This window comes from Pseudorca crassidens, chromosome 3, assembly GCF_039906515.1.
Source record: "Pseudorca crassidens isolate mPseCra1 chromosome 3, mPseCra1.hap1, whole genome shotgun sequence".
NCBI classification, from domain to species: Eukaryota; Metazoa; Chordata; class Mammalia; order Artiodactyla; family Delphinidae; genus Pseudorca; species Pseudorca crassidens.
The window spans coordinates 90,343,856-90,368,279 of record NC_090298.1 but is presented as its reverse complement, the minus strand read 5'-3'; the positions used below and the strand labels follow the sequence as shown (position 1 = coordinate 90,368,279).

At 37.5% G+C, this 24,424-nt stretch overlaps 1 protein-coding gene across 1 annotated transcript in view; it reads left to right on the top strand.

Annotated features, from left to right (window-relative positions):
* The window catches only part of TMEM232 (transmembrane protein 232), a 398,700-nt gene that overhangs the window by 238,932 nt on the left and 135,344 nt on the right, over positions 1-24,424 (top strand). Inside the window, 2 exon segments of the mRNA XM_067730223.1 lie at positions 3,709-3,802; positions 7,658-7,825. Of these exon segments, the coding sequence (XP_067586324.1) occupies positions 3,709-3,802; positions 7,658-7,825 (262 nt within the window).

Below are 24,424 nucleotides of genomic sequence, written 5' to 3'. Positions count from 1 at the left end.
TGCAATATCTAAGTTAAATTTTTTTCTCTTCTCAGTCCTTATAATAACATTCCTCCTGCAATAAATGTTTGAGCAAATGAATGAATAAAATGTGACCTTATCTGGGTAGCTAAGATAAGGATTTCAAGATGAGATCATCTTGAATTAGGGTGTATCAAAGAGAAACTGCACCAGATAAATTAAACAGTTGAAGAAAACTTTACTCAAGTCTTGCAATAGGGGAGAGAGATTGAACTTAACTCCCCTGAAACAAAAGACAGGAGGTTTTTTGATGCTGAGGTGAGCTAGTGGAAAAGTATTGGAAGATGTTAGAGGAGAAGTTGGTCAATGTGATTAGGTCATTGTGTTTGCTAATTGCCACCTAAGTTAGATTCCTACTCTTCCACAGAGACTGGAAGATAGGAGCACTATCTTTCTTGATGATTTTATTTTAAAGGGATGGCTCCCAGGTCCTTGAGAAAAGTGTTCCTGGATAATAGAACTGGCAAACGGCTGGGAGAAGAGAAATAATTTACAATTGCAAGTTTTCTACAGTAAAAGCTCTAAGACAAGGGAGATCAGGTGCCTAGAGTCAGGAAGAAGCCTGTCTAAGCTTTAGTCAAGCTTTAGCTTTAGGGAAAGTTAAGGCTGTCTTGGTCACATGGGCCTTGAATCCACAGTGTCCTTGTGTCCTTGTAAGAGACAGAAAAGAAGCAGACATAGAGACATGGAAGGAGAAGGCCATTTGAAGACAGAGACAAAGATAGGAGTGATGTATCTACAAGCCAAAGAATGCTAAGGATTTCCAACAGCTACTAGAAGCTAAGAGAAGCCTGGAATGCATTCTCCCCAGAGCCTTCAACCAACCCTGCCAACACCTTGATTTAGGACTTCTGGCCTCTAGAACTGTGAGAAAATGGATTTCTGGTTTTTAAGACTACCAATTTGTGGTAATTTGTTATGGTACACCGAGGATTGTAATATACCATGTTTCTGGGAAGATTTTTCTCTACTTCCCATTTAATTCCAAACATAAGAATTGTACATCTCATTTAAGCCTCATCTTAATTGTTTTGTCTTCCATTACTTTTTCTCTTATTCTCTTCTCTTTTAGTACCACCTAAAAGTCATGCCTTATCCCTCTGAATTTTTTTGATAATGATAATGACAAGGATAGTATAGCTGATACTTGTTTAGTATTTGCTCCATCAAAGGTATTTATGTCTTATCCCTTTTTAATTTTTATAAATACATAACAAGGAAGGTACTATTATTTTTTTGTATTAAAAATGGAGACAGCAAGGAACAGAGTGATAAATAATACTAAGTGGTAGGATGAAAATTTGCTTAGAGATCTGAGTCCAGAACCTGTTTCTTAACCATTTTACTACATTTTTCTGTTTATATCATTGAATACTTATCTCTCTTATGTCTCATGTTGTATTATAGTTATTTATACATTTTTCTTTTCCAGTACAAACTATATTCAACTGAGATAACTAGAAATCAGGTGCACAAGCATATCCATCTAATCTTCCCATTTTAAAGGCTTTCTAACATTATGTATATTGTTATGCATGTCTTTATCTTAAACTTTTATAATTCAAGAAGGAATTTGAGGCAACTTGCTTGAACACCTTTAACCATTAACTAATTTAAAAGTTCTGTCTCATTTATCTTTTCACAGCATTTAGCACAATTCTTTGAATATCAAAAGTGCCCAAATTTTGTTGAATGAATATAGTTAACCCAAGTCTCAGCCGCAGATGCCCCCTAACTCCCCAGCATTCTAGAATCATTTTAATATTTCAATAGAATGGCTAGGGTCCCTATTCTACATGCAGTGGGAAGCTTACTGCTTTTCTGCCCCACAATACTTGTGAATCTTATGGGTTAGGAGAGGGCTCCATATATTTTCCCTGGTCACATGTCACTTGAGTTATTTCCCTTTGAATCCCTGCTATTAGCTCCACTCTAACGACCTACCTCTTGAGATTGTCGTCTTCTTGCTCTACTGGACACTGCTTTGCTGACATAAGAGTGTTGTGTGGTAGACTCTTCTTGATGGCCTGGAATATAAAGGGGATTAAAACATCACAACTTTCATTTATTCATTCAGTAATTTACCAAATATACACACATTCATTCAGTGTCTAGTGGCACCGTGTAGGTCACTGTGGAGTCAATGATAAAAAAAAAAAGTCTCCACAATCATGTAGCTCATATTTCTAGTCAGGAAAAAAAAATTTCATACAGGCTCACAGATAAATGTAAAGTTATGATTGAGATAAGTATGATGAAGGAAATGCCCATGGCGGATTGAGAGCTATGGTAGTGGGCTTGAACTGAGAAGCTGAAGAAAAAGTAAGCATTAACCAGCCCTGCAGCAGAGAGAGAGGAGGAGGAGAGGGACATTGGAGAAAGGGGTGGTGACAGCATGTGCAAACAAACAATAGTCAGGTGGAGCAAGGCACATCACAGTAACTGCAAGAAAGCCCATGTATTAGGAACGCATAGACCTGGGCCCAGAAGGGAGAAAAGTAAGTCTGGAGAAGCCACGCAAGCCACTTAAACAAATGCACAGTCTACGTCAGGCTTCCTCAACAAGGAATATAATCTTACTCCTAAAGTTAATGCGGAATTACTGAAGAGTTTGAAGTCAGGGATTGACATGATCCACATTGTATTTTGAAAAAAAAAAATTCTGGCTACTGTATAGAGACAAGAATAAAAAGAGTAAGACATGGTGGATGCAGGGATTATAAAAAGGGAGGCCTTAATCCAGGTAAGAGGTGATGGTTTAGATTAGGGAAATGATGATGGAGATGACGATAAATGGAAGGATTTGAGAAGTGTTTAGTGCAGCATAAAGCAACCTAGTGATATGAGAGAAGCATGTCAAAAAGGGTATAGACAACAACTTGAAAAAAGTGCATATTAGACATTATAGTCTTAAAAACTGATCAGACTTTTTGAATATGGAAATTTTCACCAGCTCTGTCTCTCCTTAGACTCTTTCCTAAGAGTTTTTCTTTTAAACCCACTTTCTCTCCTTCAAAACCATATTCTCTATCACCATTTTGTTGCATCACATATTTCTGAGCTCACAATAATTTCTTCATAATAAATTTAATAATATAATTATGTGGATGGTTTAATACTAAATCTCCACTAGTTTAGGACCCAGCTTTGTACTGCCAACACTTCCATTGAGCTGTTGCTAAATTTTCTACCACAGTTCCACCCTTATTTGAGAGAAGTATTGAAGTCACATCATTTTTTTTTCTTTTTTAATATATCTTAGATCAAATTCTTAGGCTTAGAATTCCACCAGAACTTCCAGGGTCATGGGGCTGTGTACAGCGATGGGCACTTTCATCTCCCTGTTGGGCATAGTCTATTTCAGGCTCCCTTAAGCCTTTCATACTCTAGCCTCTCATTTGCTACTGACCAGCTGTAGTATTTACATCTCCTAGGAGAAGATTGCCTTTTTATTATTTTCTAGTTCTCATTCTGTATGTCATGCCCTACCCTCAGAAATGTCAGTTTTAAGAACCCAAATGGCTTACAGAAATTAAAAGCTAATATGTAGTAGTCTACACAGAGTAGTTTTCTATGTTAACAATATAGAATCAAAAATCTTAATAATGAGGATTTGTAGATCTATATATTCTGGGGAGGAAGACTATCTATACCTAATATTGGATCTGTTCTTGTGCTCTTTTGAAGAGAACATTCTTCTAAGCCAGAAATCCCCTTGTTTGCATATCCAGATTTTTTTACCAAGGCGGACAAAGAGTTGGCAAGAATCATTGACCATCACGTGAGATTGACTTTCTTAAACTAGAAGCAATAGCTTTGTTCTTTAAAGGCATTTTGAATCAGAAAGTGTAGTTCTGAGATGGAAACATTAATACATGGAACTCAAAAGTAGAACCATGATTGAGATTTGCCAAACTGAATTATATCTCACTGGACTATCTATATACCTCAGTGCCTTCACTGGGTTACAGAAAATTTGGCTTTCTGCCATTTACAAAATACTAGCCTTATCCTGTTTCCTGAATTAGTTCTGATTTTTTTGTGACAAGAATCTGATACTGAACACTGAATTCTTCTGTAGTGTAGTTTTAACAACAGAATAAAAATCTTTTGACTCAATTTTCAGTGACTATTCTTTACCCCTGAAATATTAGAAAGACTTTAATCATTCTGTTCTTGGTATCAGTTAAATAAGCAGTGACAATACAAGGCCATTTACTTAACATATTTTAATCCACTAAGCTATATATATTTTTTTCTTTTTTTTTTGCGGTACACGCGCCTCTCACTGTTGTGGCCTCTCCCGTTGCGGAGCACAGGCTCCGGACGCGCAGGCTCAGCGGCCATGGCCCACGGGCCTAGCCGCTCTGCAGCATGTGGGATCTTCCCGGACCAGGGCACGAACCCGTGTCCCCTGCATCGGCAGGCGGACTCCCAACCACTGAGCCACCAGGGAAGCCCCCAACTCATTTTATGACTACTTCTTTTTAGGAGTAGAGTTGGAGTAGGAGAGAGAGTACTTATTTTTGTCTTTTCTTTTAATACAATATAGATTCAATCGCATATAGAATGTGTTTAAATTATTTTTATCACCAGTTCAGTATTATTTCTCAGATTGTATTTATAGTCCCATGGTTTACATTCCTTTTAATTAATGATATTTTGGGAAATAATAAGTGATTATCTCATTTATTGATCCCATTAAATAGTTATTTATCACATAATCAATATTTTAGCCACCTTAGCAGTGGCCACAAGTATTGGGGTTTGGAAACTGAATGATACCCTGGAATCACAAAATGAGAACTATAGTATTGTTATTTTATTCACTAATAACATTTATGCTAAACCAGTATATCAAATGTACAGGGCATTATAAAAAATTCATAATGGTTCATAAATTGCAACAACTATAATTTTACCATTCACTTCAGCTAACTTATCTGGAATATATTACAAAAGATAGCAGGTTGCCAATGTATATATACACACACATAACATAGTGTAGTTTTAATAACAGAACAAAAATCTTTTGCCTTATCATTCTCTACCTTTGAAAGTTTCAAAAGACCTTGATCACTTTGTGATTAAACACATTGGCCTAAAGAGACAGAGGACAGTGTTTTGAGTGACAGAGAAGAGGCTAGGAAATGCCTCCTAAAAACCATCGTCTTTTCCTCCTTCCAAGGGTATAAGCAATATCTAAGCAATCACTGCCATCAATCTTTACACAGACGGGTAAAGGAATCCTTTCTGCAAATATGTTTGAGAATGGATAGGATCCAAATTGTTTGATCTGTGGCTAGCCTAATCAAATACTTAGCAGTTTAGTAGTATTGATTTGGGAAGGTTTATGAAAGTTTCTCTGGATATCACATTTTAAAAAGTATTCATCTATATACTATTTCCTTTGACATAGCTATAACTATAGTGCTTTGTACTTGTATCTCACACTTTACAAAATGCTCTTACATTAGTTAATTTAATCCTTACAACAACTCTGTAAAACATTTACCAGTAAGAAGAATGTAGCTTTACAATTCAGTTAATTGTCCCAGGTTTTAAAGTTAGTAAATGACTGTGTCTATATATAAAACCAGATACCTGGACTTCAAATCTACTTCTCAGTTTTTCATAGTTGCTCAATTTCTTGGTTTATAATTACCTAAATGGGGGTGGGAAGGTGGAATCTGTAGAACTGACAAGAAACAAAACCACACAGCTACAGTTTTAACTGTACCTGTTGAATTTTATTGAATTTTACCAAGTGTCCCTGATATACAAGGAATAGGGCAGATACTTAATTGTTCAGCAGACATTAAGGTACTGTACCTTTTACACTGCTGGTACTCTATAGCGTGATGACTGAATCCTGAGTGAATGGGCTGAATAAAGCAGTATGGTGCTTCTATTTCCCATCAACTTCAAGCATATCTGCAACCTCCTAGTTGCCACAATTGATGATAATAATGGGAAATAAAAGTAAAGGCAATGATTTATCCAAATTGAATTTGTCATAGTCAACAGAGAAAAAAAATGGGAAAAAGAAGTTTACATTTTTCTGGGGCTAACAAAAAAAAGGATTATACCATTATGGTGCATTCCAGCCAAGCCAAATTCTAACAAGGAACTAAAAGAGGAAGAGCTGCTTCCTGGTGGTTAGCAATATGGTACCCCATTACTGCTTTTATACATGCTGTTCAGGAAACCAAAGAATTCTATTTTACTGAGAGTTCTTAAGAATTAATCCTCTGTTGATTTTTCACAATGTAAAGATCAAAGTCGTAAAGTACATAAAGGGTAAATTAGATGTCTTTGTTTATAGGTACTATCATTATTACACCAACTATTACTTTTATATTATAACATAAAATTGGTGTTTTTTTCAAACAATGGATATTATTACATAGTTTATTATATGAGAAAAAATTGTATGTCACAGATGGGTATCATAGAATTGTAGACTAAACCAAGGCCTGAATTTTAGCCTATGCTGGAATGTTCTGAAAGTTTTGCCTCAATTTTCCGGATATTTCATGTAAAAATGGCTTCTGAGAAATGACACTTATATGAGTAATAACTGTGTGTAGAAACATTCTCAAGATAAGTGCAGGAAACTTTCCTATTATGTCTTTAAAGCTTAACTGGAAATTTAAAAAGTAGATATGATTTTTTGTTTAATATTTAATCTGAGTGTGTTGACATTTAAAAAATATCTATTGCCTTTGGAAAGCTGAGTGATAGATTCTGAGGTTTAGTTTTGCTTATGAATATCTGTATATCCTAGATGAAAAATCACAGTCATAATTCCCAGCACTGGTATATAGTAATTTTAAATTAATTGATAGGTTGTTAAGCATAGTCTTGTCGTTTGTGAGTGTGCATGGGCTGAGGGTGACAAAATGATCAATATAGGCTGTGTCTTTAGGAATTTTTAACATTTCATGCTAGGGGTCATTCTGCCCTGAACTTCTTACCTGGCCTGACGAGGTGATTACCACCTCTTTTTGCCACATCCCTCATTAAAGATATTAGAAGGGGAAAAAAATGATTATTTGGTTGATTTACCATCATTACTTCCAACTACTTATTCCTAGTATTCCTGCCTCCAGAGAATGGTATTATTGTCATGAAATAATGTGGTCAATTGAGATGAATTCCTTAGAAGTATTTTTACTGGTCTGTTGCAAAATCAGTCTTTGCCCATTAATTTCATTCTCAATCTCATAAGTAATAAATAATATCACTATGCCTTTCACTTTAATTTGGTTTTTCTTTTGCTTTGGCTTGATTTTTCATTTTAGGATTCCATGCTATCATGTAAATACCAATATTGATGATGAAAGGAAATTCCTTTGGTGTATATAAATGTAAACCGTATTATCTCTTTTTTTGGATTGTTGGTTTATTATTATTAAAAATGCTAAGGGAGAATTCTGGTTTTTGTGGGTGTTATACACTTTCTAACAGATAGCTTTTATGTTTTTCCAGTATGGTAGAGTATAAATTCATGAAGAATATCTGTGAGGAAAACTAAGAGAATAATTGGATATAAGAATCTGTATTTTGAGAAGCTAAACTCATATGTTTTTTTCAAGAAAAATCAAATATAAATGATACTTTCTCTCTGTAACAGTGGCAGGAAGAGCTAAAGATGTGACAAAAGGAAGACGCAATATGTGAGGCGGAAGAATGGAAAGATAAAGAGTTAGAGGGAAAAAATCGCTTCTAAGAAATTATGAAGAGAACAGAAGAGAAACTACGCAAGCAAACCAAACCCTATGAGCTTCCTCCTAGGACTGAAGTAATTTCATTGGAAAAGAAAATGAGCCCCCAAAACTGAGGTCCATATGCCAGAAATTCATTGCATGAAAGAGACCAAGATAGCTACAGGCTAGGAAAAAATCCTTAATTAACTGTAAAGCATTTCTTAGAAAGGAGTTTATCCTGGTGCACGTTCTTTAATAGTCATATCTTAGTCCGAAATTAACAGTTAGCACTTAGTCACATTTGAGTGAAGTATTTTACTAGATAAATGTTTTCAAGAACGTGGCTAGAACTAATTGACTCTTACCTTGTGATCATACACATACTTAATGATTCTCAGAGTATTGATTTTCATTGGACAGTTAGATGAAAATGAATTGCAAATTATTAATGAGTCACAAATAAGAACTATTTCTTGAAAATGGAATGAACATCAACTGATACTCCTATAATAACTATTATACTAATAAAAGAGGTAAGGCCCCCACTTTGGATTTACATTTCATAGTCAATCTATGCCAAGTCAGATACTCAAGAGACAGATACTTTATCAGGATGTCAAATTCAAATGGCTTCCAGATCAAAAAGGTCACATAAATTAGTGAAAGGGCTATAGAATACCTACTCCATCTAAAGAAACTTCCCACCACTCCATTACACTCTGCAGTGTGTCCAGTGCTGTAGGATCATCTAGTCTTTCAAGAAGACGCCCTCAATCTTTTTAAAAATAAAAGTTGCTAAATTTCAAAATGTTGGCAACCGATTTAAAAAAAAAATCACATACTTTTGGGTTAAATTTGACATGTGGGCCACAAGTTTGTGACCTATATTATGTGAATTTACAGTACCATTCTTTAAGATAACAATAACGTATGGTAGAAAAATGGAAGCAGGGAAGGGTGTTCCTCTTTTGATTCCCTACAGAGCTGATTCAAATTTATGTTGCTGCTCCCAAACCTTTTGACCCATCCTTGTCTTCTCATGCAGAGAATATGTAAGTTCTCAGAAATAATATCCCCCAATGCACCTTTCCAAATTCTTTCATCAATCTTTGCTTTCCTCGCATGTGGAAAGAACTCTCTCCCCTAGAAGGCCAGCCAGCCCCTTTTCTCTGAATCTGATCCCATCCAAATTCTTTCTCCATCAACTATATACTATCCCCCTTTAAGTCCCTCACTTCTATGCAAGGAGGTCTCAATTTTCTACCATCCGTCTATCCACACTACTCAGTGTTACCAAACCCTAACTGCCTTTTAAAGTGATAATCTTTCTTATGGGTTGTAAAGAGATGGAATCACTGGTCTGTAAGTTGTGGGGAAAGGACTCTGGAGATCTAACTGCTACTTATAAGAATTTTTTTAAATCCTGCTGTATCACAACCACCTTTTAGAAACCCAATGTCTGCAATATCAGAACTATCCTGGTGTTCTGAGGCAAGAACTAGTCTGCCTTAAAGCTTCTAAACTGCAGACTTAGGTGGTTCTTTTTTTCCTGTTCTGCTTAGTCTGTTCCCACTTGTTCACCTGCTTTCTAACTTCCACAGTTTTCTTAGTGTTTCCGATGTGCTTTTATCTGTTCTCTTTATGGATTCACATCTTTTTTTAAAAAATAATCCTTTTTCTATCATAGTGGTGGAGATTTGGAAAGGAGCTAAAAAAGAATATATATATATATATATATATATATATATATATACACACACACACACACACATATTCACTTGCAATAAATATATGAAGAATATATAAATTCAAGATTATATATGAATAAAGGTATAAGGATTCTGATTAACTAGATAGGTAAATACCTTTATTCTTAAATTATTCTTTAAAATTTTAAAATTCTTAGGTTATTCTTTAAAATTTGGCAACACACATCTCATGGATTTCCTCCTGTGTCCTGGGATATCAGCAAAGACTGGGGCTTGTAGCTCTGGGTTCACATTCTAGCTGTGCCTCCTGGCAGCTATGAAACACTGAGCACGTTACTGAACCTATTTGAGCTTCAGTTACTCACTTATAAAAAAATTTACAATTTATGTAAAGAGTGGTATCAGTCAGAAGCTAATCAGAAAAACAGAAACACGCCAGTCATTTTAACAGAGAGAATTTAACATAAAGAATTGTTTTAAAAGGTGTTAGAGAACTAAGAAAATGAAAAGGGAACATAAAAATAATACAGAAATAGGAGACTACTACCACCTCTAGGGCCAGAGGATCAGAGAGATGAGGGTTAGATAATCAGAATCTAGAATCATGGAGAAAGCACCACACACAGTGGGACTCAGCCCTCTGAGGGGAAGCACTGCCCAGCTCTTGCTAGTACCTCTGATGGGGCATGGTAGGTAGTTTTGAGAGCACAGAAAAAAAAAAAGGACACTGGAACAAACTGTCTCTTGCTGAAACCAGGGTGCCAAGAGCAAGACAACAAGAGGAGTCAAGCTCCTTCTTCTTCACCATCCTACAACTCTTCCTGGAGTGTGCCTGTCCCCAACATCACAGAGCAGAGAGAAGAAGGGTGGGTTTGGAGCTGAAGGACACTAGTTAAATAACTGAAAAAGTGTGTAGCTCAATGCCTAGAATCTATTAGGCCAAGCAATAAAATTATTCCTTCTTTTCTACTGCATTTTTTGGTCCTCTTTTCTGCTTTTTCTGTAAGCTTTCCCTTTTAAGTTAATGTAAATGGCTTAAAACGAAACTTTTACTACATTTTATCTTTTTAACTAACCCTTAATTCTTCTGGTAAGTACTTACTTTAACACAAATTCAACTGGTACTGTTTGTAATTTACTCTTAATATTATGTCTGCCTCAACATTAACAAAGGGTTCTATGAGTCTCAGGGTGGGTTGGACACCAGATGGATTTTTTTCAGCTCCTCTCATGTTGTTCAGCCTTAGTCATTTATTTTTCTAGTCTTCCCACTTTAAGTGAGAAAGAAGGAGGAGAACGAGAAAGGTACTCCATGTCTATTTACCCTTTACAGCTCCTACAACTCTTATTCATCGTTAAGTGAGTCTACTATTCAGAAGTGTTAACCTATCTCAGGTCAGAATTTCTTTCTATCTAAACCTTATTTCTATGCTACTCTATGCTCTTTGCTGACTTTTATTTTAAAAGAACAAGTCTAGGTTTTTCTACATTCATTTATTATAAATTCTCTAAAGGATTTCTCTTAGCAACCACCAAAACAATTTCTTTATCACACAGACTACTTCATAAACCTATTACCTTATTGAGAATGAAATATTTATAGGAATTTTAGCTAGTTTCACTAGGGTATTAGAAATTAAAAGACATATATTAGGGGAGGAGAGAGAAAAGACAATAAATTCTGAGTAACAGAAACATAAAAATAAGCATTTCTTTAAGTGCATTTAAAAAAGGAAAATCAAAAGATTTACAAGGTTTGTGGAGCATGACAAAAAAAAAGTTTAGGGAAGAAAATCTCCAAAACAAATAATTTTGACATTAGTGAGTGGGTATTTGAGAGAAAGGGATATGTAGAGGTAATAGGTAATTTAAAAAGTAACTCACAGCAACAATTTCAGAAACTCTATGGTAATGTTTAGCAATTACAATTCAAGTAATTGATTCTTCTTCTCTTACCTGTAAAAATCCTTTCTGGGACATATGACTGTAACTGCCTACTAGTTGATTTTAAATGACTGTTGTAATTTTTTTTTAAATTATCAAAAAAATCCAAAGGGGACAGGAATCAGGAGGTTGGAGTAGGAGGATGTGGGGCTCACCTCTACCCACAAACACATAAAAAATACATCTACATATGGAACAATTCTCACAGAACAACACCTGGAAACTGGCAGAAGAACTGCTGTACAACCAAAGATGCAAGACACATCTCCATGAAACCAGGTAGAACAGAAAAAAAATAAAAAGGAATCAAGATGAGACTGGTGCCCCTGAGAGGGATCTGTAAGGGAGAGAAGGTCCACACAGGTAGACCCTCAACCTGGGGAGCATCTTTGCCTGAAGGGAAATCCGCTGGGACAGACAGAGGGGCTGGAGAAGCCTAGACTATTCTCAAGGGGTATGCACATGCAGGGCAGAGAGAGACTGGTGCCTTGCCATCCAAAGGGGCAAAACCCCAGTCCCACTTGCTCCACATTGTAGCCTGGCACAAGATCAGGGCAGAGAATCAGTCTAGCTGCACAGAGTCAGACTGGGGTGCCAGGGGTATGATCCTGGCCAAGCTGTGGAGACCATATTCAGCACACACATGGGGGCAGCTGATTGAATGGGGTAGACATTGTCAGCATGTGCACTGGTGGCACAAAAGTACACGAAGCGGCTAAGCTCTGAATCTCAGGCAGACAGGCCCAGGGAGAAGACAATCTAGGTGCATGGAGACAGACTGGAGGGCTTGGGGTATAGTCCTCAGGGAAGCATGGAGACCACTGTCAGTGCACACACAGAAAGGGGTGAATCACAGCAGACACTGCTGGCACATGCACTAGGGGACACCACAGAAACACAGCTTCTGCGTGCTGAGTCTTGCATGGACAGGCCATGGGCAGGAGTATGCAGCTGTTTGTTCCCCAGTGGGAGCACTCCAGCTCTGCCCACTCCACACTGAAGCTTGGAGCCAAATCTGGGGTGGACAGATTCTGGGAGAGGTCTGCCACAGAGCAAGCCCAGGTCCCAAACAGCAGCACAGCCACCTCAATTCCTATAGCCACAGCCTAGCACTAGGTCTGGGATAAACACAATGGAGAGAGGGATGCAACCTTGGGCTGCTTCTGGGTGGAAATGTGGACACCTGCAAAGGCGGCATAAATGTTCACTGTGACTGTATAGGCCTCGTGCTTCAGTGCATGGCACGCTATGCTCTCAAGGGCAACAGAGCCTGACTGGACCCTTAGTGCTTCTACTTCAATAACTGGGGAGCAGACCTCACCACAACAGGGCAGTAACAGGCATGGAGCAGAGAAGGCCCTACCCCACTTTCAGTGCCAGATCTGGACACCCAACACCAACCACATCCCCTATGAAGGGGATAATGGCCAGCACACTGAGGAAAGATGTAGCTGGAATCCATACAAAAACCAGCCTTCAAACCAAAAATACTGGACTCACACAATCTACACAGGGATGCTCCCACATAAACCATCCCTTTGAGACCACAGTAGATAAATGTTTCTCCTAAATTCATAGAGACAGAGAAACTGAAGTCAAGTGAAAAAGCAGAGGAACTACTCCCCATTAAAAGAACAAGAGAAATCCCCTGAAAGAACAAATAATGAAACTGACCTCACCAATCTACTAGACCCTGAATTCAAAAAGGAGGCACTAAAAATGCTAAAGGAATTAAGATTATTGATAGAAATGCAGATCACTGTAACAAGGAACTAGAAACTATAAAGAGGAACCATTCAAAATTAGACAATTCAATTGCTGAGATAAAAACCAATCTAGAACAATGAATAGCAGACTAAATGACACAGAAGAAAGAATAAGTGATCTGGACGACAGAATAATGGAAATCACCTAATCACAACAGCAGACAGGAAGAAAAATGAAAAAAAACAACATACATGATCTAAGGGATAATATAAAACATGCCAACCTACACATAATAGCGATTCCAGAAGGAGAAGAGAGAGAAAAGGGGATCGAAAATGTATTTGAAGACATTATGGCTGAAAGTCTGACACCTAAAGAAAGGAAACAGATATCCAGGTACAGGAAGCACAGAGGGTCCCAAACAAGATGAACCCAAACAGACCCACACCAAGATATATCGCAATTAAAATGGCAAAAGTTAAAGAGATGATTTTAAAGGCAGCAAGAGAAAAACAGAGCCAGTTACAAGCAAACCCCCATAAGGCTATCAGCTGATTTCTCTGCAGAAAATTTGCAGGCTAGAAGGGAGTGGTAAGATATATTCAAAGTCCTGAAAGGGAAAAACTTGCAACCTAGGATACTCTACCCAGCAAGATTATCATTTAGAATAGAAGGAGAGATAAAGAACTACTCAGAAAAAGCAAAAACCATGGTAATTCAGCAATACCAAACCTACCCTAAGACAAATACTGAAAGTTCTTCTCTAAATAGAAAAGAAGCAAGAATCTATAGGAAAGGGAAAATCACAATAGGAAAGGATTAAAGATGACTTAAATAGGCCAATAAAAAGATCTAAAAACAATCAAAAATTGTAAAAGCATTTATAACTACAATTAACAAAAGAATAAGCATGAAGATGTAAAATGGGACATCAAAAAATCACAAAATGTTGGGGAGGGGAGTATAAAAATGTAGAGCTTTTACAATGTGTTTGAACTTGTGTGACTATCAGTTTAAAGCAAGCAGATATAGTTAAGGCTTGACATACTTGAGATCCAGGGTAACCACAAATCAAAAATATACAACAGATTCACACAAACCAAAAAGAACTCAAGCATAGTACAAAAGAAAACCATCAAAACACAAAAGGAAAAACAAAAAGAAGAAATTACTACTATATATAAAATAGATAATCAACAAGGACCTACTGTATAGCACAGGGGACTATACTCAAAATTTTGTAATAACCTATAAAGGAAAAGAATCTGAAAAAGAATATATGTGTGTATAAAAAACTGAATCACTTTGCTGTACACCTGAAATTAACACAACATTGTAAATCTACTATACTTCCATTAAAAATAAATAAGTGCTTAATATAAAATAAGAAAAAATAAGAAAAATCTCAAATTAACAATTTAACCTACCACCTAAAAGAATGAGAAAAAGAAGAGCAAACGAAAACCAAATTCAACAGAAGGAAGAAAATAATGAAGATCAGAGAGGAAATAAATAAGAGATCAAAAAAATAGAAGAGATCAATAAAACCAAGAGCTGGTTTTTGAAAATATAAACAAAATTGGTAAAGCTCTAGCCAGGCTCACCAAGAAGAAAAGAGAGAGGACCCAATAAATAAATTAAGAAATGAAAGGAGAAATAACAACTGACACCAGAGAAATACAAAAAATCCTCAGAGAATACTATGAACACTTACACACCACCCAATTGGACAACCTAAAAGAAATGGACAAGTTTCTAGAAACATACAGCCTGCCAAAATTGAGTCAAGAAGAAATAGATAATTTAAACAGACTGATCATTAGAAGTGAAATAGAATCTGTAATAAATTTTTTATTTCTGCAAACATAATCCAGGACTGTATGGCTTCACTGGGGAATTCTACCAAACATACAAAGAGTAATTTATACCTATCCTTCTCAAACTATTCCAAAAGATTGAAGAAAAAGGAACACTCCCAAAGTCATTCTGTGAAGCCACCATCACCCTAATACCAAAACCAGAAAAATACAGTACAAAAAAGAAAATTACAAGCCAACATCTTTGATGAATATAGATGCAAAATTTTCAACAAAATATAAGCAAACTGAATCCAACAATATATCATTAACCGTGATTAAGTTGGATTCATTTCAGGGTCACAAGGATGGTTCAATGTACACAAATCAATCAGTGTGATACAACACATTAACAAAATGAAAGATAAAAAATCTCATAATCAAGAGATGCAGAAAAAGCATTTGACAAAATTCAACATCCATTCATGATAAAAATTCTCACCAAAATGGGAATAGAGGGAACATATTTCAACATAATAAAAACCTTTTATGACAAACACACAGCCAACATAATACTCAACAGTGAATAGCTGAAATCCTTCCCACTAAATTCATGAACAAGATAAAGATGCCCACTCTTACCACTTCTATTCAACATAGTACTGGAAGTCCTAGCAACAACAATCAGAAAAGAGAAATAACAAGTATCCAAATTGGAAGGAAAGATGTAAAACTGTCACTATTTGCAGATGACCTGTTACTCTATACAGAGAACCTTAAAGTCTTCACATAAAAGATATTAGAACTAATAAATGAATTCAGCAAGGTAGCAGGATACAAGATGAATATACAGAAATCTGTTGCATTTCTTTATGTTAACAATGAAATATCAGAAAGAGAAATTTTAAAAAACAATCCTATTTAAAATCACATTAAAAAATACCTAGGATTGGGCTTCCCTGGTGTTGCAGTGGTTGAGAGTCCGCCTGCTGATGCAGGGGACATGGGTTCGTGCCCCGGTCCGGGAAGATCCCACATACTGCAGAGCGGCTGGGCCCATGAGCCATGGCTGCTGAGCCTGCACGTCCGGAGCCTGTGTTCCACAACAGGAGAGGCCACAGCAGTGAGAGGCCCGTGTACCGCAAAAAAAAAAAAAAAAAAAAAAAAAAAAAAAGAAAAGAAAAGAAAAAATACCTAGGATTAATCTTAACCCAGGAGGTGAAAGACCTATATGCTGAAAACTATAAAACATCCATTAAGGAAAATAAACATGATTCAAAGAAATTGAAGGATATTCCATGCTCTTGGATGGGAAGAATTAATATTGTTTGCTACCCAAAGCAGTCTACAAATTTAATGCAATCCCTATCAAAATACCCATGACATCTTTCGCAGAACAAGAACAAATAATCCTAAAATTATATGGAATCACAAAAGACCCAGAATTGCCAAAGCAATCCTGAGAAAAAGAACAAAGCTAGATGCATAATCCTTAAAGACTTCAAACTATACTACAAAGCTACAGTAATCAAAGCAGTCTGGTACTGGCACAAAACCATATATATATATACACACATTTATATAGAGATACTATATATATATATATATATATATATATATATATATATATACACACACACACACATACATACATACACACCAATGAAATAGAATAGAGAGCCCAGAAATAAACCCACTCACCCCTATGGTCAATTAATCTATGACATAGGAGGCAAGAATATACAAATGGAGAAAAGACAGTTTCTTCAACAAGTGCTGTTGAGAAAGCTGGACAGCTACATGTAAATCAGTAAAATTAGAACACTCCCTCATACCACATACAAAAATAAATGCAAAATGGTTTAAAGTCCTAAATTTAAGACATGACACCATAAAAACTCCTAGAAGACAAGATAGGCAAAACATTCTTGGACATAAATCATAGCAATATTTTCTTAGATCAGTCTCCCAAGGCAAAAGAAATAAAAGCAGAAATAAACAAATGGGACCTAATTAAACTTAACAGCTTTTGCACAGCAAAGGAAACAATAAACAAAATGAAAAGACAACCTAAAGACTGGGAGAAAATATTTGCAAATGATGCGACCTACAAGGGCTTACTTTCCAATACATACAAACATCTCATACAGCTCAATATCAAAAAAAACTAACAACCCAATCAAAAAATGAGCAGAAGACCTAGCTAGACATTTCCCCAAAGAAGACATACGGTTGGCCAAGAGGCACATGAAAAGATGCTCAACATTGCTAATTATTAGAAAAATGCAAATCAAAACTACAATGAGATATCACCTCACACCAATAAGAATGGCTATCATCAAAAAGTCTACAAACAATAAATGCTGGAGTGGGTGTGGAGAAAAGAGAACCCTCCTACACTGTTGGTGGTAATGTAACTTGGTACAACCACTATGGAGAACAGTATGGAGGTTCCTTAAAAAACTAAAAATAGAGTTACCATATGATCCAGCCATCCCACTCCTGGGCATATATCTGGAGAAAACCATAATTTGAAAAGATACATGCACCCCAATATTCATTACAGAACTATTTACAATAGCCAAGACATGGAAGCAAACTAAATGTCCACCAACAGAAGAGTGGATAAAGAAGATGCGGTATATATATACAATGGAATATTACTCAGCCATAAAAAAGAATGAAAAATGCCATTTGCAGCAACATGGATGGACCTAGAGATTGTCATACTGAGTGAAGTAAGTCAGACAGAGAAAGACAAATATCGTATGATATCACTTATATGTGGAATCTAAAAAGAAAATGACACAAATGAACCTATTTACAAAACAAATAGAGTCACAGATGTAGAAAACAAACTTATGGTTACTGGGGGGGAAGGGGAGGGTGAAAAATTGGGAGATTTGGATTGACATATACACACTACTATATACAAAATAAATAACTAATAAAGACCTACTGTATAGCACAGGAACTCTACTCAGTGCTCTGTAATGACCTATATGGGAAAGGAATCTAAAAAAAAGTGGATATATGTATAACTGATTCACTTTACTGTACACCTGAAACTAACTCAACATTGTAAGTCAACTATACTCCAGTAAAAATAAAATAAAAAATAATACAAATGAGTCAATATACAAAACAGAAACAGACTCACAGACATAGAAAACAAACTATGGTTACCAAAGGGGAAAGGGAAAGGGGAGGGATAAATTAGGAGTATGGGAATAACAGATACAAACTACTATACATAAAATACTTAAGCAACAAGGATTTACTGTATAGCACTGGGAACTATATTCAATACCTTGCAGTAAGCTATAAGGGAAAATAATCTAAAAAATATATGTGTATATATGTATATATATATATATATGTAGATAGATATAAAACTGAATCACTTTGCTGTATACCTGAAACTAACACAGTATTGTAAATCAACTATACTTCAATTCAAAAAAATCCAAAGAAAGTTAGTGTATCATCTATAAATTATTGTATTGCTTAAAACTCCTTAATTAGTAAGTACAGTTCTTTCTTTCCCATATACCATCATATTCATCCCATTTAGTTCATACCACAAGGGTCTATAGCAGGGTTTTATCACAGTAGTGCTTTTAATATTTGGGGCTGGAGAGTTATTTACTATGGGGGTGGGGCATTTTGTGCATTAAAAGCTGTTTGGCAGCACCTCTGGTCTGTAACCACTAGACACCAATAGCAGCCCCATCCCTTGTCCCCTATGAGTCCTGAAAACCAAAAGTACCCCAGGGACAAAATCGCTCCTGGTTAAGAACAAAAGTTCTATACTTTAATTAAACTTGACTTCCCCATTTCAAGGTTAATTTCTTAGCAATTTCTTTCAGGTTGCTTCCAAATTTCGTCCACTACTCACACAATTGGTCACAAAAGCTCTCACTTTTGGTCAGCCAGTGACTCTCAATTAAAATCACCATGGGTCTCACGAAGCCTCTTTATCCCTCCTTACATCTCCATTTGCTGAAGTGGCAACATGAACAAGGGAACCCCTGTTTGTTTTTTATGTGATTAATCAATGATATTTACCATGTTCCCCGTGGGATAAAAGCAAAAAATGATAGGAAGTTATGAAAACCTGCTCTGCCAATGCCTATGTAGAAAAGACATATCTAGTAATAAATTCAGCCCACACTGTGCTTCTCAGCCTTAGGCTGGCCACTTGAGACTTAACAGTGTTTGTAAGGCTCCTTTTACTAATTCTAGCCATTTTCTCTGACATGAAGTATGTGTTTGGAAACTTAGAGCAAAAGTCATTTTAAATTATTATCTTCTATAACATAAATTCATATATTTATATAGTTTTGCAAATTTTGTTGATGATTTGGTTACTTTTGAGCTACATGCATTTTTCATAGTGACATAGATTTCAAGGATAATTTGGCTTTAATGTTATTCGAGCTTACTTTTTCCTCCAATCATTCTAGCTAAGGGACCTATTTACATAATACCTAGTGCCTTGTTATTTTTTTTATTCCTGCTTCATTGCAAAGCCAAAAATAAACAAAAAGAAATGCATTTCCAAAACATTTTTTAGTTGGAAGATCATTGTGGTATCCAACTTTCTAGTGAAATTTCCCAAGTCAACGCTATTTTGGAAAAGGCAGAGCCTCTTTTATGTATTAATGAACAAGATGGAGGTAAAACATTTTAGAATCGCCAGTGTAACTTTTTGTGTGTGTGTGTGTGGTATGCGGGCCTCTCACTGTTGTGGCCCCTCCCGTTGCAGAGCACAGCCTCTGGACGCGCAGGCTCAGCGGCCATGGCTCACGGGCGCAGCCGCTCCGCGGCATGTGGGATGTTCCCAGACCGGGGCACGAACCCGTGTACCTGCATCGGCAGGTGGACTCTCAACCACTGCGCCACCAGGGAAGCCCGCCAGGGAAGCCCGCCAGTGTAACTTTTAAAATACATAGTCATCCTATTAGAAATCCAGTGATGCTTTGACCATTTACTTTCAAGTTTCTTTTTAAGGACATTCATAGCTTTATTTCATTGGAAAATTCAAGTTGAACAAGTGCTAAATTCTCAAGAAGACTGATTATAGGTAGCTTCCTGGTAGGCCCACTTCAGCCAAAAGTCAAAGAAAGAGAAATATAATGCTCAGAAATTGTCTTTCAATTAAGTTAAACAGCTGTCAGTCATTCCCCATACCTGGTTGAGGGAGGAGGGTGAAAAGAAAACTAAAACCGTTATTCTTTAATTACCAAATAATAAATGTTTGAAGTTCCTTGAAGAAAAACTTGAAAACCAGTTACAACCCTTGGAGCCAACACAGAGCCCTTGCTCATGAGAATAGGGAGATGACAAGAGGAATAAAATAGCTCATTAGATGTTACTCCTAGAAGAGATCTTAGAATTAATAATCTAATGCTCTCATTTTACAGATGAGAAAACTGAACACTTGAAATTCACCAAGTTAAACATGAGATATTCATTAGTTCATTCAATACAACTAAACTATGATGTAGGTACAATAATTTCTGTTGAATCATGAGGAAACAGAGACTTTTAGAGGTTAAGTAATGTGCCAAAATGTCACTTAAGTAAAAGATGAGGGTCTGTGGGCTCTTAAGCACCACACTACGGTCCCTCAGAGATTTGGCAAAATAGTGACAATCAGGAATATTACACAGGGCCCCAGCTCTTGGCGTTCTGCAGCCTATACTATGATACAATTCTGAGGCTTTCTCTGTCCAAACATATAATGCCATTTATGAATATACACTAACAATACAGAAGTAAAAATGGAAGTATATAAAGTTGAATTGATAGTGCAGCTTTAGATGAGCTCTCAAAAGAATTAAAAAGTTAAAGTTCTTAAAAAATTTGACAATTCATGAAATGTATGTGAAATCATGATTGTTTTTAGTAATCATTCAAGAGTGTATATAGTAAGATGCTACTCTCTACTCATTCCACTTTACAGTTATGATTATGATGGTTTGATAAGAGTAAATTATGCCTGGGAAATGGAGGTGTAGCCAGTGAGAAAAGTTTTGGTTGTGCCATTTCTGTGTCCTTGCAGAGTTATTCAATTCAGGCAAATGGAGGCTAGTTCCCTATTCCTTGAGTCCACGTCATTGTATTTGTCAACTAGATAGTGTTTGAACCTTGGAGAAAATCAGTTTTCAAAAAGCATTTTGGTAATAGTTGCAGCTAGATATAAGGCCCCAAAATTCAAAAGGCAAGTCTAGGATTTTAACTCAGCTTTCCAAGCTCCTATTCTTATGTCTGTAACAATTCTACATCAATATAACACACGTAATTCTTAGCACCACCTTACTTTGCAAGGGCACTGATGGTTTTATTAAAAACATGCCACTGGGGGGGGGAGACCTTCAACACAGTGGAAGAGTAAGATGTGAAGATCACCTTCCTCCCCACAAATACATCAGAAATACATCTACATGTGGAACAACTCCTACAGAACACCTACTGAACGCTGGCAGAAGACCTCAGACCTCCCAAAAGGCAAGAAACTCCCCATGTACCAGGGTAGGGCAAAAGAAAAAACAGAGACAAAAGAATAGGGACGGGACCTGCACCTCTGGGAGGGAGCTGTGAAGGAGGAAAATTTTCCACACACTAGGAAGGCCCTTCTCGGGTGGAGACTGCAGGTGGCGGGGGGGTGGGGGGAAGCTTCGGAGCCGTGGAGGAGAGCGCAGCAACAGGGGTGCGGAGAGCAAAGTGGAGAGATTCCTGCACAGAGGATCAGTGCCAACCAGCACTCACCAGCCCAAAAGGCTTGTCTGCTCACCCGCTGGGGTGGGTGGGGGCTGGGAACTGAGGCTCAGGCTTAGGTCGGATCCCAGGGGGAGGACTGGGGTTGGTGGCGTGAACAAAGCCTGAAGGGGCTAGTGCGCCACAGCTAGCCAGGAGGGAGTCCGGGAAAATGTCTGGAGCTGCCGAGCAAGAGACCTTTTCTTGCCTCTTTGTTTTGTGGTGTGCAAGGAGAGAGGATTAAGAGCGCTGCTTAAAGGAGCTCCAGAGACGGGCACGAACCACGGCTATCAGTGCGGACCCCAGAGACTGGCATGAGACGCTAAGGCTGCTGCTGCCGCCACCAAGAAGCCTGTGTGCAAGCACAAGTCACTATCCACACCGCCCCTCCCGGTAGTCTGTGCAGCCTGCCCCGGCCAGCGTCCCCTGATCCAGGGACCGCTTTCCCGGGAGAACATACGGAATGCCTCAGACTGTTGCAACGTCATGCCGGCCTCTGCCACTGCAGGCTCACCCCGCATTCGGTACCCCTCCCTTCCCCCGGCCTGAGTGAGCCAGAGCCCCTAATCAGCTGCTCCTTTAACCCCATCCTGTCTGAGTGCAGAACAGACACCCTCAGGCAACCTACATGCAAAGGCGGGGCCAAATCCAAAGCTGAACCCCAGGAGCTGTGCGAACAAAGAAGAGAAAGGGACATTTCTCCCAGCAGCCTCAGGAGCAGTGGATTAAATCTCCACAATCAACTTGATGAACCCTGCATCTGTGGAATACAAGAATAGACAACAAATCATCCCAAATTGAGGCAGTGGATTTTGGGAGCAATGATATATATATTGTTTTTTCTTTTTCTCTTTTTGTGAGTGTGTATGTGTATGCTTCTTTGTATGATTTTGTCTGTATAGCTTAGCTTTTACCATTTGTCCTAGGGTTCTGTCTGTCTGTTTTTTGGGTTTTGTTTTTAGTATAGCTTTTAGTGCTTGTTATCATTGGTGGATTTGTTTTTTGGTTTGGCTGCTCTCTTCTTTCTTTCTTTTTCATTACTTTTTAAAAATTTTTAATAATTATTTTTTACTTTAATAACTTTCTTTCTTTTCTTCCTTTCTTTCTCTCTTTCCTTCTTTCTTCCTTCCTTCCTTTCTTTTTCTCTTCCTTCCTTCCTTCCTTCCTTTCTTTCTTTCTTTCTTTTTCTCTTCCTTCCTTCCTTCCTTCCTTTCTTTTCTCCCTTTTATTCTGACCCATCTGGAAGAGAGGGTGAGGTGGGAGAGCCGAGTTCAAGACACTGGTCCACCAGAGAACTAGCAGCTCCACGTAAAATCAAATGGTGAAAATCTCCCAGAGATCTCCATCTCAACACCAAGACCCAGCTCCACTAAATGACCAGCAAGATATAGTTTTGGACACCCTATGCCAAATAACTAGCAAGACAGGAAGAACCCCACCCACTAGCAGAAAGGCTGCCTAATATCATAATAAGGTCACAGACACCCCAAAACACACCACCGGATGCAGATCCACCCACCAGAAAGACAACATCCAGCATCATCCACCACAACACAGGCACTAGTCCCCTCCACAAGGAAGCCTACACAACCCACTGAACCAACTTTAGCCACTGGGGGCAGACACCAAAAACAACGGGAACTACGAACCTGCAGCCGGTGAAAAGGAGACCCCAAACACAGTATGGTAAGCAAAATGAGAAAGCAGAGAAACACACCGCAGATGAAGGGGCAAGATAAAAAACCCACCAGACCAAACAAATGAAGAGGAAATAGGCAGTCTACCTGAAAAAGAATTCAGAGTAATGATAGAAAAGATGATCCAAAATCTTGGAAATACAATGGAGAAAATACAAGAAACGTTTAACGAGGACCTAGAAGAACTAAAGAGCAAACAAACAATGATGAACAACACAATAAGTGAAATTAAAAGTTCTCTAGAAGGAATCAATAGCAGAATAACTGAAGCAGAAGAATGGATAAGTGACCTGGAAGATAAAACAGTGGAAATAACTACTGCAGAGCAGAATAAAGAAGAAAGAATGAAAAGAATTTAGGACCGTCTAAGAGTCCTCTGGGACAACATTAAACACACTAACATTTGAATTATAGGGGTCCCAGAAGAAGAAGAGGAAAAGAAAGGGACTGAGAAAATATTTGAAGAGATTATAGTTGAAAACTTCCCTAATATGGGAAAGGAAATAGTTAATCAAGTCCAGGAAGTGCAGAGAGGCCCATACAGGATAATTACAAGGAGAAACACACCAAGACACATATTAATCAAACTATATCAAAAATTAAATACAAAGAAAAATTATTAAAAGCAGCAAGGGAATAACAACAAATAACAGACAAGGGAATCCACTTAAGGTTAACAGCTGATCTTTCAGCAGAAACTCTGCAAGCCAGAAGGGAATGGCAGGACATACTTAAAGTGATGAAAGGGAAAAACCTACAACCAAGATTACTCTACCAAGCAAGGATCTCATTCAGATTCAATGCAGAAATCAAAAGCTTTACAGGTAAAAAACTAAGAGAATTCAGCGCCAACAAGCGAGCTTTACAGCAAATGCTAAAGGAACTTCTCTAGGCAGGAAGCACAAGAGAAGGAAAAGACCTACAATAAGCAACCCCAAACAATTAAGGTAATGGTAATAGGAAAATACATATTGATAATTACCTTAAATGTAAATGGATTAAATGCTCCAACCAAAAGACAAAGACTGGCTAAATGGATACAAAAACAAGACCCATATATATGCTGTTTACAAGAGACC